At 41.2% G+C, this 19,209-nt stretch overlaps 4 protein-coding genes across 6 annotated transcripts; 1 reads left to right on the top strand and 3 right to left on the bottom strand.

Annotated features, from left to right (window-relative positions):
- Positions 1-407: 407 nt before the first annotated feature.
- On the bottom strand, positions 408-2,494 carry LOC144050220 (uncharacterized). Its single transcript, XM_077563295.1, has 2 exons — positions 2,068-2,494; positions 408-1,533 (listed from the first exon to the last, which is right to left on the bottom strand). Exons 1-2 carry the CDS (start codon positions 2,189-2,191, stop codon positions 590-592), a joined length of 1,068 nt encoding a protein of 355 aa, XP_077419421.1. The 5' UTR covers positions 2,192-2,494; the 3' UTR covers positions 408-589.
- A 174-nt stretch (positions 2,495-2,668) lies between these two features.
- Positions 2,669-6,613, bottom strand: LOC144050212 (uncharacterized). Of its 2 annotated transcripts, none has more exons than XM_077563286.1 (3): positions 5,456-6,613; positions 4,763-4,933; positions 2,669-3,988 (listed from the first exon to the last, which is right to left on the bottom strand). In XM_077563286.1, the coding sequence occupies exons 1-3, from the start codon at positions 5,559-5,561 to the stop codon at positions 3,069-3,071; spliced, it is 1,197 nt and encodes a 398-aa protein (XP_077419412.1). In that variant the 5' UTR covers positions 5,562-6,613; the 3' UTR covers positions 2,669-3,068. The 2 variants fall into 2 exon arrangements, with proteins under 2 accessions (XP_077419412.1, XP_077419411.1); XM_077563285.1 differs by having other exon boundaries at positions 4,763-4,936.
- Positions 6,304-18,750, top strand: LOC144050222 (uncharacterized). Of its 2 annotated transcripts, none has more exons than XM_077563302.1 (2): positions 6,304-6,897; positions 8,511-9,664. In XM_077563302.1, exons 1-2 carry the CDS (start codon positions 6,735-6,737, stop codon positions 9,284-9,286), a joined length of 939 nt encoding a protein of 312 aa, XP_077419428.1. In that variant the 5' UTR covers positions 6,304-6,734; the 3' UTR covers positions 9,287-9,664. The 2 variants fall into 2 exon arrangements, with proteins under 2 accessions (XP_077419428.1, XP_077419427.1); XM_077563301.1 differs by lacking the exons at positions 6,304-6,897; positions 8,511-9,664 and adding exons at positions 15,632-16,030; positions 17,610-18,750.
- Positions 10,903-14,955, bottom strand: LOC144050205 (uncharacterized). The gene is made up of 3 exons (XM_077563271.1): positions 14,526-14,955; positions 14,029-14,154; positions 10,903-12,787 (listed from the first exon to the last, which is right to left on the bottom strand). The coding sequence occupies exons 1-3, from the start codon at positions 14,650-14,652 to the stop codon at positions 11,748-11,750; spliced, it is 1,293 nt and encodes a 430-aa protein (XP_077419397.1). The 5' UTR covers positions 14,653-14,955; the 3' UTR covers positions 10,903-11,747.
- Positions 18,751-19,209: the final 459 nt, after the last annotated feature.

The raw sequence follows: 19,209 nt of genomic DNA on the forward strand, positions 1-19,209 counted from the left end.
CTCCTCAAGCATCATAAATCACCATATTCATCAGTTAAACTAAAAACATTTCTTTACATGAAATGCATCATAATGCTAGCATACCAACTGAAGTTACTTACTAGTAAAAAAAAATAAAAAATAGATACATCACACATGAACTCACACGTGCTACAAATAAACAATTTTCCGCCGTCGCACGGTGACATCAGTGAGGAAAAGTGGAGTCCAATTCCCTTGAAGGAGTACCACCCCCCCCTCCATCTTGCTAAGGAAGCACCCTTTCATCTCTCCTCCTACCCCATGACCTTTGCTCCCCATGGCCTTCAGTGTGTTATCAAGCAAAAGGTTATGTCCAGTGTGTGTTCTTGTGTGTACTGTATTTTTAAATCTCTGTTCCCAGAGGAAAAACAAGAGCAGATTTGGAATGCATGGCAAAAAAATCTAGATCAGTTTATTTGCATCTCTGATTGAAAAATGTAGTAACAATTTGTTGACCAGTGTAAAAGTTCGCAACAGAAAAATACCAGTATAGTCTTTGACAAACAGCCGATGAGTCAAATCCTGTATTCCAAACACAGGCTGATGTTGTCCAGTTTATTTTGCTGCTTCACTGTCTGCTGCTCTTCTCACCAGCACACTTGTGCTTCTTCAGCTGATCCTTCCGAAAGAATCGTTTATCACACGCACTGCAACTGAATGGTTTCTCTCCAACATGTATTCTTGCGTGAGTTTTTAAATTTGTCTTTCTGTTAAATGTTTTCCCACAAACTGAACAAGCAAAAGGTTTCTCATCAGTGTGTGTTCTTATGTGTCTTGTTAAATTTTTCCTCACAGTGAATCTTGCGCCACAAACTGAACAGGCAAAAGGTTTTTCTCCAGTGTGTGTTCTTGCATGAATTCTCAAATCTCCATTCTGAGTGAATCTTTTACCACAAAGCGAGCAGGTAAAAGGTTTCTCTCCCTCGTGCATTCTTGTATGCCGTATTAAATTAGCTTTTGTCGTGAATCTTTGATGACATACTGAACAAACAAACGGTTTGTCTCCGGTGTGTGTTCTTGTATGATTTGTGAGATGTGTTTTTCTCGAGAATATTTTACCACAAACTGAGCAGGCGTAAGGGTTTTCTCCTGTGTGTGTTCTTATATGTGCTTTCAACAAATACTTTTTGCTAAATGTTTTGTCACAATGAGAACATTTCACTCGATTGTTGCCAGTGTGAAATGTTGCGTCACCTTTAGAATGTTGCTCATCATTATCATAGTTGGAAGAGTGTGACGTTGCGTCATCACTATCAGATAGTGGAGCTGCGAGGCCGTCTGTTTGTGATCCTTCATCGTACTCGCCATCACCTTCTTCCGTCTTCACGATGACCGTCAACGGAAACTTGGCGATTCCATCCTCCTGCTCTTCCTCTTTAGCAGGAAGCTCTTTAATGTGAACAGGATCCAGCAGCTCTTCTTTGACATGGGGAGGCTCTGGCTCCTCTTCCTCTTTGGCGTGGGGGAAATCCAGTGGCAGCTGCTCACAACCAAGGTCTTCTTCACTGACATCTGCAAGACACAAGAAGGCAAAACGCACATTGGTTGAGAACTTTGCTCTGTCAGGTCTCATGCTGTGACTTAAGTGTTTTGGCAATGTTTACGTTATCTTCCATTGATCCCCAAATGTCACATTAATGTATAACAGGCTAGCAGGTACTAAATAACAATAATAATAATAACAGATCTCTCCTTTAATATAATCAAGATGCAGTGGCATGAAGCTATATGAATCCTGAATGTAAAGCCTTTTTGGGCTATGGGCCACAGGCAGTTTTGGCAAGAAGTCGGGTGATTTTGAAGAAATTCAAAGAACCCTACTTTGAAAAGCTAACCCTATTTTGAAAGCCTACGATTCGTTTAAACGCCAAACCTTCGTGTGTGTGAAACTTCTGTCACCTCCTACGTTGGAAACCGGCATTACAAGACAACCGTCGCTTTTGACGGTTCAATTTGACATAACACTTGAATATTGTTAAGAGCGGCAAATACTGTAATTGGCAACAACAACAACAACAAAAAAAGTGACTCTTGAAGTGAACAAACCCGCTCCATGGAACAAAACTGCAGCCTGCGTGTCATCGGCGTCCAGTAAATGACGCGAGTTCTCTTTTTTTGTTCCACAAACGTCCTCCTCGTACTGTTCTTCTTTCATCCTCTTTGCACACATTTCCTCGCGATTATCACAATAATTTACACTCACATTGCGCTCTGCTTCGCGATGTGTTGCTTCTTTTGCTTCTTTATTAACGGCTAGCGAGTTAAGCTAAGCTAAACTAAGATAGGCCGAGCAGCGACAACGTGCGCAGTTTAACCCCACATCATATTCCAACAAATTGTTTTTTTTTGTTCACTTGGACGCACTGCATCGACAGCCGGTACGTTCAAGTAAGGATCCGGAAATTAATCTAAAACATTTCGTGAAGATGAACGTGTGCTTGCGTAAAGTGTACAGAGTACGCGATACGAGTAGAAGGCAGTACGGCAATACCAATTGGACAAAATTCGTCTTGTGTTTATGTGTAAAGCGAATTATTTGCGTGACCCATATAGCTATTTGATAGGAGCTGCCATTTGTCACACGTTTAGCCATAATACAAGATATGCCATTTTACAATCGGGGCTTTTACAACAAAGAGACATAGGATACTGACAACTCGGATTTTTATTAATAGAGCACTTTGCAACCACAGATGCATACAGTATCTTTACTGTCTGTTAAACTGTCTTTTTCTATAATATATATTCTATAATTCTCTAATAAAACACGAAAACAAATCGGAGTCTCAGCCGTTTATTGAATGCCAAAAAAGTATTTAAAAAAACTCCTGCAGGAGATTCTGGTGACCACAGCTCACACCTAGACATCCACACATGGACTCACCGACACCACCCAGTAGTCATGCCCATGTCGAGTGTGTGTATATTTCTGTTCAAATTCAAGATGTGGAATAGAACATATAAAGCAACTGAACACTTTGAAGAATTTGATTGTATTCACTTGTACAGCTTTGTGCAGTCATTTTCGTAATAGTCTATTTGAAGATTCATTGAGCGCTGCGCTTCTCACCAGAACAATTATGTATCGTAACCTGATACTTATTAGAGAATCGTTTGTCACACACACTGCAACTGAATGGTTTCTCTCCGGTGTGTGTTCTTGTGTGCCTTCTTAAATGTCCCTTCTGGGTGAATGTTTTACCACAGACTAAGCAGGGAAAAGGTTTCTCTCCACTGTGGGTTCTTATGTGTTTTCTTAAGCTTCCCTTTTCAGAGAATCTTTGATCACACACTGTGCAGGCAAAAGGTTTCTCCCCAGTGTGTGTTCTTGAGTGCGTTCTTAAATGTCCCTTTTCAGTAAATCGTTTATCACAAACTGAGCAGGCAAAAGGTTTTTCTCCTGTGTGTGTTCTTGAGTGTGCTTTTAAATTGCAATGCTTTTTAAATTTTAGGAGGCAGACTGAGCAAGCATAAAATGTCTCCTTTCTGTGAGTTTTTTTGTGTTTCGCCAAAGTGGCTCTTTCAGTGAATCTTTCACTACAAGCCGAGCAGCCAAAAAGTTTTTCTCCAGTGTGCTTTGTCATGTGTACTTTCAAATGACACTTGGCATCAAAAGTTTTGTCACACTGAGAACACTTCCAGCGGCTATTGTCAGCGTGACTTGTCATGCCACCTTTCGAGTGCTCATCATCAAAATCATCATCAGCCTCAGTCTCATCAGAGTGTGACGTTATGTTGTCGCTGTCTGTGAATGGAGGCAAGAGGCCATCTTCTTGGGGTGCGCCATCACTTTCAGTTGCCATGTGCTGCCTTGAGCTGCAGCGAGAGCGGCATTCATCTTCACCTTCTTCACTGGCCAAAGGGACAAAGGTCAGCGGCATCTCGGTGACATTATACTTCTTTTCTTCCTTAATATGATGGTATGCCGGCTCTTCCTGCTGAGGATGAAGATCTTCTTCACTGACGTCTGCAGGACACAAGAAGACTTTGGTAAACTCAAGTCTTAATTATAGAGTTTCGTTTTTTTTTCCAAACAAAAATTCTTTTTTTCCAGTAAAGAGAAACTCCTCTTGTTGCTGACAGTTTTGACTTCAGCCTTCGTCAGAGCTGTCAAACATCTGTGTGACGTGTCTTAAAAACACAAAAGGAAGTTTGACAGCTCCGACGAAGGCTGAAGTCAAAACTGTCGGCAACAAGAGGAGTTTCTCTTTACTGGAAAAAATGTTTTTTTTGTCTGAAGAAAAGAAACTCTATACTCAGTAGACAAGATGAACGCCATAGCACTAAACTCAAGTCTTTCATTGTGCATAACTGCAGTTTTTTTTTGCAGCCAGTAATATTTAGAATAATTAACGGTTTCAGCATCAACACACGACTTGCTTGGCTTTTTTTTTTTTTAATCCGGAAGCCCTTCCCTGATAAAAGGCAAAAAAATGTATTCCGGGTTTTAGATTAGCACTGGCAATTCATCGAACCCACGCTGTCTGCAAGAAAGGCAGAAGAAGCAAGTTCTCCACCACCAGCGTGTAACGGCAGATAACAGTTGTCTGAACAACAAAGTCCCCCGCCTTTTCCTGCCTGCAGCCAACATACACATTGCAAAAACGTTTTAATCTAAGCAAAGAATTGATACAATGGAAGAATGAATGACAAAAGACCTGCTTGAGAGACAATTAGGGCCTTTTTAGTGTGTGTCATAAAAGTGTGACATTAAGTCATCCTCCACTGTGTTCTCTGTTACCTTCTTCACTTTTCACAATGACAGCAATGAACGGAACATTGTTGATCTCATCCTCCTGCTCTTCGTCCTTAACGGGAGGGAACTCCAGGTCCTCCTCTTTGACGTGAAGAGTTTCTGGCTCCTCCTGTTTGATGATGGACAATTCGGACTCTTGCTGCTCAGGACAAAAATCTTCTTTGATGCATGCAGGACATGAGAAAACATACACACTTATTCTGGTGAGGTCAAACTTTGCTCAGTCAAGTCTCCGGTTCTGCTCACAAAGCAACAACCGTTCAAACATTGGCAGGCTTGACATTTGGAGATAGCAAATATTATGGTTGTGGCAGTCGACGAGACCATTGATGGACATGACACAGACAAGTTTGCATGTTATTTAGGTCCATTTCCTGAGGGAACCTTTATATGGATATGTTTTTTTTGTTTGTTTGTTTTTGGGGGGGTGGGGCAAATTAATAATTAATAATAATAATAATGTAATTGAATTCAATTAATGACAACTTTCTATTATAATTCTTCCCAATTCTTTCATAAAATGTATATTTTGTATAGAACACAATTGGACTAAAAAAATATCTTACAAAGGGAATGGAAGGCCTTCGCAATAATGAGTCTGTAAGAGGGAGCTGTCACTTTCAAAATTGGTGACTCCTGCTTTGGAATAAAAACACATTGGGTAGGAAGTGAGCAAACCTGATCGAGGCTCCTCGAAAACAGCGTCCAGTAAAGATTGCGGCTCGTTCTCCTCTTTTGGTCCACAAAGCTCCTCCGCGTACGCTGATGTCGTTGTTGCACACATTTTCACATGATAATCAAAACACTTTAAACTCACAGTTGATGTCTGCTTCACGATGTGTTGCAAACAAGCGCGTCTCTTTGTTTGGTGCTTTCAAGCTAAGGATAAACTAGCCTGAAAGGCTTTGACGTTCACCAAGACGAGTGTATCCGCACATAAACGATTCAGTAAACGACGTTTTCCTCCACTAAAGTAGCGATTGTCGTACTGTGTTGAGGCTTTACTTCGTTCAGTACAGATTCAGAAATGAATTATTGCGTGAGGCGCCTGTGGTCACTTAAAAAAAACGTATGCAGAAGAATAGGAAGAACTACGGCTGTACGGCAGCCCCTCTGGCACAAACTTCACTCGTTTGCGATACCACTAAATTTGTTCAAGTGGTATTACTGTAATTTAACCGGGGGGGGGGGTTACACAAATGTTCCATCTAAAAATGGTATTAAAGTACTGTCTGGTTTCCATTTTCAATATCGCCATGCTTTAATTTTTGGTCGATAACCTACGGCAACAACACTTGGACAAAATGAGTATTTGATGTATGCGTTTGTGTAAACTACAGTCGTCCATCATTATTTAACAACACTCAAAACATTAATTAAAACTTCGTGTCCGGATAGAGTAGTCTGGATGCACGTTGAAGCCTCCTGTCGGGCATTTAAATTTCAAATAAATATTTTCGGAGCCACATCTCCTTGTCTCTTGAGATGCATTACCGCCATCTGGCGGCAATGGCAACACACAACAATATGTGGACGAAATCGTTTATTGTTTAATATATGAACAGACGTGTATCACAAGTGATTTTTAAAAATCAATATCATTACTTGTACATCGGCATTTTTTTCTTTTGCAGTTTTTAGACGTATTCCCTAAAGTTCTAAACAGACGTAGTTTGTCCAAGTGGAATTGCTGTACATAACCAACCACTGCGCTACTTCACTGTTTTTGTTTTGTTTAACGTTACCGCACGCGCTTCCCTTTATATTTATTCCTAAATGATTACCGAACGTGCTGAAGCCTCGACATCGGACGCCCATCACGATTCTACGGGACTAATACATTACGTTTTCGTGTCCGGTTTGATTAACTCGCCTTGGTAAACGTTGAAGATTCTCGAGCTAGCTTAGTTTAGCTTGCTAACAGCTAACAAGGACAGAGAGCAAGTAAGTGTACTGTATGAGTGCAAAAGGCTGTGGCTATCGTGGGGAAATGTGTGCCAAAAGCATGAAAGAAGAAGAGTACAATGAAGAAGTTGGTGGAATTAAAGAGGGGAACGAACGACAAAGTCAGCAACTGGACGTGGTTTTCGAGGAGCCTCCAGTTCAGTTCCATGGAGAAGGTTTGTTGACTTGTTACACTAATTTGTTCACTAACAAGTGTTACCCTTTGCAGTGTGACAATGTTCATTCTGTGTGTTTAATAATATAACTCAACTTAATAGATAAAAAAATGTGGATATGGCGTTACGCCAAATATTCACTGCGTGTCTATGCTGAATAAAGTTCGATCCATTCTTTACCGTTTTTTTTTTTTAGAGTGGGCTCGCCCTAAAATGGTCACCAGCCACATAAAGAGCTAACACCTACAAACATTTTATAGTTTCATTTACATAGTATGCATGTTTCTGGGGTGTGTGAGAGAGAACTGAGAAGAACATGTCAATTCCACACACTACGGCCTGAGTCCGGATTTGAACCCACGACCTCTGACCTGCGAGGCAGATGTGCTAAGCAGTCGACCACTGTGACCCCGCCTATTTACCATTCAGTACAATGCATTGTCAGCCAATTTAAAGCTGTTTTTGATTAGCGCATATGTGCTATAGATATGAAACAGTAAAGACATTTTAGCATTAAAAGTTTGAAAATAGGAGTTTAAAAAGCACACACACCCTTCGCAGTTCAAGAAAAAAACAACAGTTCAAGTCTTCAGATGTCCAATTCAATTCAAGCTAGCTGTCAAGTCAAATCCAGCCAAGCACTTTGCCTCATCCAAAGTGGACAGAAACGAGCACAGCTGCGATGTCCCGTGTGGTGTTGCCTGACCTTTCCTTGTGTGATTCGCCGTCGTCCGGTTTCCACGGAGGCCGAGGGTCAAGGTCATCTCCGGCGATGTCCTCATCAGGCTCTAGCGTGTCACCATTGTCGATGCACACATTGTGCAAAACGGTTGCAGGGCGCGACGAGCAGAGGTCGCGAAGGTGGGTTTGGCTTTGAGACCTCAGAAGAGCATCGACCTCCATCTTGTCTTCATTATCGCAAACGCTCGATGGATGACGCCGCGCGCTCTGAAATGAAAACGGTTGAACTGTTGCTGGGCTTTTCTGTGACGCAACCAAGAGGAGGGAAACGTTGGGTTCTGTACAAGCAGCTTTTCCTCAAAACTCTGCTGTTCTGTAGCCCACAAAAATGGCCCAAAGTTTCCCGTCTGCATCACATATTGCCTGCATGATGACGGAGTGGAAACCCTTGTGATTAAGAAAATCCAACTTGTGGCATCTTGGTGGTTTTACGCAGACGTGGCCTCCATTTATTGCCCCAACGTTTTCAAATGCGAGCGTTCCTAACAATTTGGCGAAACCTTTTCCAAGTGCTTGAAGCTCATGCGCGGATGGGAAGGAGATGACTTTGGTGTGCTTTTGCCAAATGTTTTGCGCCATCTTGTGCACAATGCGGCGAACTGTCGCTTTTGAGACATTGAACGCAGACGAGACCGCCCTGTACGGCAGCCCGTGGGCCAACCGCTAGGTTCTTTTTTCAAATGGTCAGTATTGATAGCAAACGATCTGGCGGGCCCAAAAAAATGGCGGAGAATTGAACACGTTGCGACTTCATTTCATTTCAATTCCAAAATCATGTACAAACATTATTAGAGAACATCAAATTCACAGCTTGAGACTTTTATGAGCACTGCCGGACTTGAGTTGACCTTGTGTGTTCGTGTGTCCCGCAGACTTGCGTGAAGAAGATCTTCGTGTCGAGCAGCAGGGGTGGGCAGACATTAAAAAAGAAGAGCAGGAGGCGGATGTCACCACATTCCCTTTGACCATCATTGTGAAGAGTGAGGAAGGTGATGAAGACCACCTTGCAGGGTCTCAATCAGACCGCCTCTTAGAGCCGCCGTCATCAGATAGTGACGACGCAACTTCACTCTCTCGAGACACGGATGACAATGAACACGCCAAAGGTGAAATGTCGAGTCTCGCTGACAAAAAGCATGTGAAATGTTCAGAGTGCGGCAAAACTTTTGACAGAAAGTCATTGTTGATAAGGCACACAAGGACCCACACGGGAGAAAAACCTTTTGCCTGCTCACTATGTGGGAAAAGATTCTCTTTAAAGACCAATTTAACAATGCACATAAGAACACACACTGGAGAAAAACCTTTTGCCTGCTTCATTTGTGGCAAAAGATTTGCCAAAAACACAAATTTGACAATTCACACAAGAACACATACTGGGGAAAAACCTTTTGCCTGCTCATTTTGCGGGAAAAGATTCACTCAAAAGGGAGATTTAACAATGCATACAAGAACGCACACTGGAGAAAAACCTTTTGCCTGCTCAGTTTGTGGTAAAAGATTTACCGAGAAGAAAAATCTAACCACACACACGCGAACACACACTGGTGAGAAACCGTTCAACTGTAGTGTGTGTGATAAAAGATTTTACGTCAAGCGTGAGGTGAAGCGACACAGATGTGCTGGTAAGAAGAGCAGCAGTCAGTGAAGCTGGAGAAGAGACGGAAGAAACTCGGGCTGTGTTGGCAAGCGCTGACCTTTAGCACACTGTAAAGTGTCATCTCTTGTTCTGAATGCTTTTCAACAATTCCAGTTACAGGTTTTTCTTTTTCTTTTTTTTCGGTTGGCAAGTCGCCGTCACACAGATGTGCAAGGATCAGTTGTGGTAAACATCATAAACACAACATAAACATCAACTATTTGTGTCATGCGTTGCACATACAGTACCGATACTGTATCGTCGTTGTTTTTTTTCTTTCTGAAATGACCCCTTTGAGAATCCCTCCCAAGAAAGTGAAAACTACTCACGGTATTCTTATTAGTAGGCCTATTTGTATTATTGTCAGAATAAAAAAAGGAAATAGTGCTTTAACATAAGAACGGTGTTGTCTTTGTGTTTTGGTTTGTCAAACTGTGCCATCTGTACGAATAATAATAAGAACTGTGAGATGTAGTTTGTGTGGTGCTTTTTTCAACATCCAGGCACTTAAAAGTGGAAGTCAAGTGAAAAATTGCTGCTCACCTCCTTTCTGAGCTTGCGTGGTCACGTGACGTGCAATGTCAAAATGGCTGCACCCTTTTGATGGATAAAAACGCCGACGGAACGACGTTTATTCCATTCACGGGGGCGTGAGTGACTCGAGTGAAAAAAATGAAGTATACCACAACTAAACGTGCAGAGTCGATGTTGGCTTGGCATTATTTAGCCGCTTCCGAGCTCTGAAGAGGCGGCTTGGGTTGAAGAGCGACGCAGAGTTGGCCTGCTTGCTATTCGACAGGTAAGTGCCAAGTTACCCAAACAGACAAAGGGTGGCTTAAAAATAGCTGTGGGAAATATTTCTTTCTTGTCCAGGCGCGGGTAAACATCAACATTAAAGTGCTACTTTTAAATGGTGAAGCTACCTGGCACGGTGTGAAGGAATTCCCTTGTTCATAATCTGCGCTGATCTTGTTTTTGTTTGTTTTTTTGAAAGCTGAGTGTATTTTGTCTGAGCGCGAACCAAGGCTGATGACCTCCAGACCTTTTCAATCAACAAATCACCTCAATAAAACCTATCCGGCAAAATCAAGTTAAAAAAAAAAAAAGATCTCAACGCCAAAATCCCTTACAAAAAGGCATTGAAGGAGAGATGGAAAAATCCAATCTGGATACATTTTGACGTAAAACTTGTGGACTCTAGCAAACCACGAGAAGACGTGACAGTGGTGAACAAAAAGCGGCTCCAAGAGCACAGCAACAAGTCATCGAGGACGTCAGAAAGGAACAACAAGGAAAAAAGTGCGTGCAGGCGCGCCATCGCTTCGTTGAAGGTCATTCAGTAATTACAGACTGCGGGACAAAAACGGCATCTATGGCAGAGTTCCCATCTAGGCAAAAACAAGAATCGCTGCTCGTCTTACTTTTGGGGAGCATAATGATGATTCCCAAGAATTTGGGGAGAATAACCGACAGGGGAACTTTCTGTAAGGTCCGTGTTGCTGCTTAAAAAAAGACGCCATAGAGCATGTTTTGTGATGATCAAAACTAAATTGATCTTCGAAAGCAGAATACAAGATAGTCAGTTTGTCACGCTAAATCAAAAATGGACACTTAAAACGTATTACTGCAGTTTGAGTGGTTTATTTGACTTTCAAATGATGATTAGAGAAGAAGAAAAAAAGGCTAGCGGTCAACAGAAATATTCGCACCGTGCGACATCTCTCCATGAAGCACGCAAACATTTCCGAGACCAAAAAGATAATATTCATTAGGCAATCAATCAAAAACATAGCAATGAAGGTAGTGCAACGCCCCGGCACGTGACCAAGAAGCGCCATGTGATAGCAATGCACTTTCAGATGTTTATTTCTCTTGAATGTCACATTTTGTATGCAGTACAAGTTGATTGTGTCACTCTCACTCATTTGACGTGCAGAAGCCAAAACGTTGGACAAAGCAGATACATTTCTTCATGTGTTTTCACACGAGTGCTAATTCTTGACACGCGTCCATAGGAAGCTTGAAGAAAGTACACAGAATACAAAAAGATCATTAGTAAAAAAGGTTTCAGATTAAAAATCGAATTTTCCAGTTCATCATCACGCCAGTGAAGCAGTCGAGAGGACAGCACGAGGTTCAAGGTGTCTTAAGTGATGCAGCCTGCTCGGATGGAAAGCAAAACAAAAACATTCCATACAATACTGCAATGATAACTAACTTAAATAAGTGCTAACTCAATTTAAAAAAAGTTTATTGAGATATTTAAATTATAACTAAATAACATATTTTCTGCTTAAAACATGCAAGAACTTTCTTTACATTGACAATTCACATACAGGAGGTGCAGACTTGTCTTCCATTTTGCTGCATGTCATATGTGACACTGCGAGCAGTATGAGAGCGAGACGCAGGATTGACGTTTCCAACAATCGGTATCATTGCCGACAAGATGAGCAGGTCAAAGCCTTCTTTACCGCATGTGTGTTCTTGTGTGGCTTGTCAAATCCTCTCTTTGAGTGAATTTTTGATCACAAATAGAGCAGGCAAAAGGTTTCTCCCTAGAGTGTATTTTTGTGTGTATTGTCAAATGTCCCTTGTAAGAGAAGCTGTTACCACAAACGGTGCATGCGTAAGGTTTCTCACCGGTGTGTGTTTTTAAGTGTTCTCTCAAATCTTTGTATTCAGAGAAACTTTGACTGCAAATTGTGCATGCATATGGTTTCTCACCGGTATGAGTCCTTGTGTGGACTGTCAATTGACTTTTATGAGAGAAGCTTTGATTACAAACTGAGCAGGCAAAAGGTTTCTCTCCAGTATGTGTTCTCAAGTGTGTTGTTAAGTTTCCCTTCATAGAGAATCTTTGACCACAAACTGAGCAGGCAAAAGGTTTTTCCCCACTGTGTATTCTCATGTGATTTCTCAGGTCTCTCTTTACAGAGAATCTTTCACCACAAATTGAGCAGGCGAAAGGTTTCTCTCCAGTGTGTGTTATTGTGTGTTTTATCAAATGATTTTGGTAAGCAAATCTTTGGCCACAAACTAAGCAGGCAAAAGGTTTCTCACCAGTGTGTATTCTCATGTGTCGCTTCAAAACCCACTTGTCAGCAAAACTTTTTCCACACTGACAACATTCACAGCGTTTGTTGTCAGTGTGGAATGTCTTATCAGCTTCATCTTCATCTTCATCATCAGTGTGTGACGTTGCATCATCACAATCTGATAGTGGAGCGAATAAGCCGTCTGCTTGTGATTCTCCATCGCCTTCCCTTGTCACGTGTCGACTTGAGCTAATGCTGCTGCTTGGAGGCTCCGCCTCTCCGCTCTCCCAACTTTGACCGTCAACTTCACTCTTCAAAGGGACAAAGGTCAACGGGCCCTCTGTGAAAGCCTCCTCTTCTTTCATGTGCAGAGGATCTTCATCCTCTTCCTCTTTCATGCCAGGAAACTGCAGCTCCTCTTCCTCTTGATGGTGGGGGGCTTCTTTGTCCTCCTCATCTTCTGCTTCCGATGCTTCAAATGAGCAAAAGAACAACGTTAGGACTTATTAGAAACACTAAGAATAATTCAAAAGCATGGCAATATGCATAAAAAAACAAATAGAGGTCATTTGTTTCAGGCTAATTTTGTCAAACTAGGACTTAACACAGCATCAAGTGTTCAAGTGGAACCTAACAATCACCCACTGCCAGTTTGTTTCCCTGCGTGGATCTAACATAATGACATCATCTGTGCAGCGCCATCTTGTCACGACAAACTAGCGCGCCTTGTAACAGGTTGCTGTTCATTATTGGCTTGTTTTCTGGTCCATTTTGCGATGAAAATGCTATTTGGCATAACCACGTTTTGCCATTTGGTGTAATATTAACTATTTCAGGTTGCGTGTTCTTCTCGGCCGAGCTTCCAAAAGGAAACTCAACGTTGCTTAATGTCCAACAACTGATCATCACCACTATTTATGTGCACGTATGCCCACGTCATAGTCCAAAAAGATTAGAACGATGGCCGCGATATTTTTTATTTTATAGACATCGTAAAACCGTTGCCTCTTCGTAACCTCTCTTAACATCCCTAAAAGCACAAATATTGCCCGATCATCGTTCCAATATTTTCAGAACATGAAGTGGGCATGCATAGAGATGCGCACATACATTTGGGTGACCATCCATCTTGGTTTTTGGTAGGTTTGTTAAAAAAAAAAAATTCAGCAATATATTGCGATATTACAGTGCGCAATTCTCGAATCGATTCCATATGCGGACGTTTAAACATCAATTTTTGAAGGAAATATTCAACAAAACGTCTTAATTAGGTTCACACTTTAAGCATGGAAGAATGTTATATTAATGGAACACTAAGCCTTAATAGCTAAAAAAATAATAACTTGAAAAAGTAGGATTTCTTTTTTTTTTTAAATATACTTCTTTAAAGTTAAGACTCTTATCGGTCTTTTAGTTGAATGTTTTTTGTGAATCAATTCATTTGTTAGCAATTTCGACTTAGTTTTCATCTTTGCATTACACTTTTTTATGCTTACACGTGTCATTTAGCATGTCTGAAAATGTTACGGTACATCATTAACACTGCACGACTGAAGCCCGATTAGAAGAAAATCGTGACTCGATTCAAACCGCAACATCGGCCAGAAAAATCGCAGTTCAATCTTTTCTCCCCGAATTGACGTTTCGTCGTCACCGAGTGATCACAAAGCGAAAAGGATGTGAGCTTGTTCCTTCCACTGAGTGCTCAATCACCTTCTTCAAGTTTGACGATGACGCCGGTAAGTGGAAATGAGATGATTTCGTCCTCCTGCTCAACTTCTGTCAAGTGAGGGGCTTCTGGCTCCTGCTGCTCGAGATCAAGATGTTCTTCCGTGAAGTCTGCAGGACACAAGAAGAAAAGCGCAGACGCTTTGCTCAAGTCAAGTTTTGCAAAGCAATTACAAAAGCTTACACAGACCGTTCTGTCTGCCAGATAGGCTGTAAACTGATCCAAAACGTGTCTACAAGGAAGTGTAATTGATTCAGCAAGATATTGTGATCCACAGTAGTGTCAAATTCTGCATTTCGGTCCAACACAAGGCGCACATTATGTCCTTTAAGTCATTTGCCAGGAGGACGTCATTAAAAACTCACAAGTTGGAGTACAGAATGTTATGTAATCATAAAAGTGTGTCATTGATGGTGATTAAAAACACGAAAACCGGACACATTGTTAAGAAATGAATGATAAGAGTGCGAAGTGAAGAAACCTTTTCCGGGGGACACAATTCGCGGTTTCTTGCAAACAACGTCCGGTTGTTGACGTTGAAGCTCGCTCGCTTTAGTTCCACAAATGTCTTCCTCGTACTCTTCTTGTTTTACACGCTTTGTAGACATTTTCACGCGACACTCAACAACACTTTACTTTCAAACTTGCTCTCTGTGTTGCTAACAAACGCTTCTCTTTGTTAGCGGCTAGCGAGCTACGCTAGTTTCAACGTGCAATGAGATGAGTTTATCTGGACAGGAATATTAATGAAATACTCGCAATATGTATCACTATATATTTAAATATCCCGTAAAGTAGTAATGGATGTCCCGTGTCGAGGTTTCAGTACGTTCCAAACTCGCTGCTCGGAACGTAACACACTGAAGTCGCGTAGTCAAAGCATTTTTACTTCCGGTTTTCTCAAGGTAACATCCGATCGTAGAACACAATGGCCAAGGCAATGCTGCCATCGAGCGGCGGCGCTGGCACACACCACATACCGGATCTTGAAATAAAAGTCACTCAAAAATAGCCGAGGAGAACATTTTCTCCAAAAAAGCAAAGTAGTCACACAAGTATTTTTAATGCACAAGTTGATGTACACTTATCAGCCGCGATTCTCTTTGGTTTTCAGACACACGAGAGTAACGCCACCGGCGGCCATTTTACGTTGCCACTTGCTATAACAGCCTAACTTGAATACATTGATTTTACATTATTTTCTGTCTCTACGGCGAATATATCACAGTGTGTCTCGTAAGCTTGTACCATTCCTACCCCCCCCCCCCCCACAAAAAAACAAAAACAAAAAAACACTGAGTGAACGAGAACGTAAAGCTAGCCTCTAAACGGTAGATACAAACAGTGGTGTTGCCGTACGAATACAGAGTATCTTAAAGGAAGGGCTCTGTATTGACAGGACTTGGTGTCTGGGGTTTTGTTCTGAATGATGTCGGTTTAATAACACTGCAGTTATGTATTATATGTGTGAAGAATGTGTGTTTTCGTTTCTTAAACTACAGTAATCTTTACGCTCTCCTCCACACTAGGTGGCGGTATACACAGTGGAGATGAGAGCAGCCAGTCATTTAAAAGAAGAAGAAGAAGTTGTCGTACTGCTGTCTGCTTCTGCTGCAATCCGAACGCACTTCATTAAATACTTCTTCCTGATTAGTACTAAGCGAATCGATGCGTTTAGTGACCTAATAATAATAATAATAATTAAACTTCTGTGCCCAGATAAATTTGTCTGGATGCACGTCGAAGCTTTTTAGACAACCTCAGCTTCGCTCGCTAGTCGCTAACACGGCGTTTGTTAGCATCATGGCGCTTTTTGGAGAGCGAACGTGAGTTTAAAGAGTAGTTAGTCTCATCGTGCAGCAATGTGTACAAAAATTGTGAAAGAAGAGTTCGAGGAGGAACTTAGTTGGCGAAAAGAGCACGAGCGACAACGTCACCGACTGGATGCGCTTTGCAAAAAGCCTCAAGTTGTGTTCCACGGAAAAGGTTTTCTCTCTTCTTACTCTCGCTTCTTTATTTTTTGTTAAATCAGAAATAATCATTGGCATGCTACACTGTTATTTATGATTTTGTTTATTTTTGTACAGCAATCTAATACAGTGCTAGAACTTTTTCAAGGGGTGACCAGGGTGACGTTTTAGTGAAAGGTGGCATTTGGCAGAGTGGTACTTACTACGCAGCAGTAGTATGACGTCCATCGAGTTCCACGATCAACAAACAGATAATAAAATAAATGACAGACTGTGTAATAAACTACACACAACCTGCCCCTCTGATAGTGTGTTATTCATTCCATGCCAAATCACCTCGTGTAATCAACCAAGCAGATTTTAATTGAATGAAACTTGCTGTACTTGTACTTGCACTTGGAAAGGGAAATCAACAAGCATCCCAAATGTCCAATCATTGAGAAGATTGGTGCAATTTTTAATAACCTTTTTATCTTGTAATCTCTCACATTCTCTCAAACTGTTTCAGAGAAGTGACAGTTTTTGCGTGTCATTCTTTATCATACCATCCACAGTGACATTCACATGAAATCAAATTCACGCATATCCAGAAGAATGCCCATCACACTCATAATCAAGCAGGAACACGTCAAAGTAAAAAGCAACATTTTGCTGAGCTTAATTTACAAGACGATGCCATTTTCTTTGTCGTGGCTTTTACGTCTCATGGTCTACTAAAATCTCTAGAATGATGCACTGATTTGCTAGCGAACAGCAAGTGATGAGTGACCAAATGAGGCTTTTGTGAAGCACCGAACCACTTGGATGAATTGCTTCAAAAATGGGTTTAGTTTGTGAAGCTTCAGTAAATAGTGCCCTCTCCTGGTGAAAAGCAAGACTGCAGTGGATTTTAAATATCTTTGCTTAGACATCTTTGATGCACACACACGTAACGATACTGCAAACAATTATATTTCCAACATTCATACATATGCGTCGCATGGTTGTTTGAAGCGGTTAAAAATTAAAGAGGAGCACAAGTAGTCAAATGTAAGGACGTGTACCTTTTATGTGCATCGCTCATGATAATACGTTCCCGTGGACAGTATTTTATTTTGAAATGGCCTGGTCAGAACCATCAAAAAGCCCAAAACGGGTCACAATACCACCTACGGATTAATTATTCATTATTTTATATTGTTTTTTTCTTTTCAAATTCAGTTTGATTATCACTTGATGGTGTTTGCAGTGGATATAGAAAGTCTACACACCCCAGTTTACAATGCAAGATTTTTGTCACGCTTTTATTGCAAATCAGTGTGGCACATTTTTGTCAGGTTTATGTTGTCATTTTTGCTGTTTTTCCCAAGACCGCTAAAAACCAAAAGTCTATAAATAAATAAATCTTTCAGCACACTAATTTCATGACTTTGCATGTGAGTCTTTTGACCTAATGAAACTCTTTATTATTTGAAGCTAAAGTGTATTTATATATTTCTCTTATGGGGTCATTAAAGGATCGCTTCTCTCATTTTAAACATTATTAACTCCATTTCGAGACTGAGCAAAGCATGACTTTAGCAAACCATTTGTTTTTGACATCTTGTATCCTGTAGACGTCGCAGATGAAGGTCTCCATCCTGAGTTTCAAGAGCCGATAAGCTCCCACATTAAAGATAAAGAGGATCCACAGTTGCCACACTTTAAAGAAGAAGAGCAGGAGGATGACATCGGCAGGTTTCCATTCACTGCTGTCGTCCTGAAGAGTGAAGAAGAGGAAGACAAAGATCCGAGTGAGGAGAAGAGAGAGGCGGAGATTTCAAGCAGCAACTCGCGTCAACACCCGACAACAGAAGGTGTTGAAGACCACTGTGGAGGAGCACAATGGCACAGCCCCTTAACTCCACTCTCAGACGGTGATAACATAACATTACACTCTTCTGACACTGATGATGATGATGAACACGATGATGATGAGCACGCTCATGTTGACATGGCGTTTCACACTGACAAAAAGTATGCAAAATGTTCTGAGTGTGACAAATTTTTTTGTTACAAGTCATCATTGAAGCGACACACAAGAACACACACAGGAGAGAAACCTTTTGTCTGCTCAGATTGTGGTAAAACATTCTCCAGAAAAGGAGATTTACTAACACACCAAAGAACACACACAGGGGAGAAACCTTTTGCCTGTTCAGTTTGTGGTCGAAGATTTACACAAAGTAACACTTTGACAGCTCACATGAGAACACACACCGGTGGGAGACCTTTTGCTTGCTCATTTTGTGATAAAAGATTCACTCAGAGGGCAAATTTAATAGCTCATATAAGAACACATACTGGAGAACAACCTTTTGTGTGCTCAGTCTGCGGTCAAAGATTCTCTATAAAGGCAAATTTAACAACACACACAAGAACACACACTGGAGAAAAACCTTATGCCTGCTCAGTTTGCAGTCAAAGATTCTCGGTAAAGAGGAATTTAACAAGACACACAAGATTACACACTGGCGAGAAGCCAGTCAGTTGAGGCTATTTATTTTTATTTTAAATGTCAATGGATGTTTTTCAATAAGCTCCCTATGTTCTCTTTGTAATGAGCAATTGAGAAAATGAATGGATGGATGTTCTATTTGCTTTGCCTTTAATGTCTTCAGCTGTTCTTAAAAAAAATGCAGGTGTGCTTTTGGTTGTGTGAAGCGCAGTTGCCTCGTGTGTGAAATGTGCTTTAAAAATAAAGGTGATTTGGCTTGACTGGCGAGAAGAGCAGCAGAATAAATGCAACCAACTTAACTCATGGCTGTTCCACATATGAAGTTATTTGACATGTAAAATGGAACTGCTCCCAAAGGTTTTCAACCAATCTTCAAAATATTTTCAAAGTGCCACCTCTGGAGCCTCAGCAGGGGGGGGGGGGGGGGGCTCTCGTCTGTCATATCCGACATAGGGGCGCTATGGGGCGGCTTTCCTGACCACATGTGCCCCCTCCCTGGCTGGTTCTCAACCTACTGGATCCTTTTCTATGACGTGTTTTGTTTGTTGGTTTTTAGATCGGTAGAGGTCTGTATTCCAGAGATTCCAGGGAATTTATTGTTTTCAATGTGTCAAAGGTCCGTTTGCAATAATAAATGTTGTTTGACTTGTATTATCTTTTTTTGTCATCGTCTTCAATACTTTTTATTTGTAATTTGTACGGTAATGATATCTTTTTAC

Source organism: Vanacampus margaritifer, chromosome 4, assembly GCF_051991255.1.
Source record: "Vanacampus margaritifer isolate UIUO_Vmar chromosome 4, RoL_Vmar_1.0, whole genome shotgun sequence".
In the NCBI taxonomy this organism is placed as follows: Eukaryota; Metazoa; Chordata; class Actinopteri; order Syngnathiformes; family Syngnathidae; genus Vanacampus; species Vanacampus margaritifer.

Excerpts from the sequence above, each read along its gene's own strand:
- LOC144050220 (XM_077563295.1), bottom strand. The coding sequence starts at position 2,191 with ATGTGTGCAAAGAGGATGAAAGAAGAACAGTACGAGGAGGACGTTTGT. Across the intron at positions 1,534-2,067 it reads AGTTTTGTTCCATGGAGCGG|ATGTCAGTGAAGAAGACCTT; the intron begins GTTTGTTCACTT and ends TGTGTCTTGCAG.
- LOC144050222 (XM_077563301.1), top strand. The coding sequence starts at position 15,907 with ATGTGTACAAAAATTGTGAAAGAAGAGTTCGAGGAGGAACTTAGTTGG. Across the intron at positions 16,031-17,609 it reads AGTTGTGTTCCACGGAAAAG|ACGTCGCAGATGAAGGTCTC; the intron begins GTTTTCTCTCTT and ends TGTATCCTGTAG.
- LOC144050212 (XM_077563285.1), bottom strand. The coding sequence starts at position 5,561 with ATGTGTGCAACAACGACATCAGCGTACGCGGAGGAGCTTTGTGGACCA. Across the intron at positions 4,937-5,455 it reads TTTCGAGGAGCCTCGATCAG|AAGATTTTTGTCCTGAGCAG; the intron begins GTTTGCTCACTT and ends CATGCATCAAAG. Across the intron at positions 3,989-4,762 it reads CATTGTGAAAAGTGAAGAAG|ACGTCAGTGAAGAAGATCTT; the intron begins GTAACAGAGAAC and ends TGTGTCCTGCAG.
- LOC144050205 (XM_077563271.1), bottom strand. The coding sequence starts at position 14,652 with ATGTCTACAAAGCGTGTAAAACAAGAAGAGTACGAGGAAGACATTTGT. Across the intron at positions 14,155-14,525 it reads AATTGTGTCCCCCGGAAAAG|ACTTCACGGAAGAACATCTT; the intron begins GTTTCTTCACTT and ends TGTGTCCTGCAG. Across the intron at positions 12,788-14,028 it reads CATCGTCAAACTTGAAGAAG|CATCGGAAGCAGAAGATGAG; the intron begins GTGATTGAGCAC and ends GCTCATTTGAAG.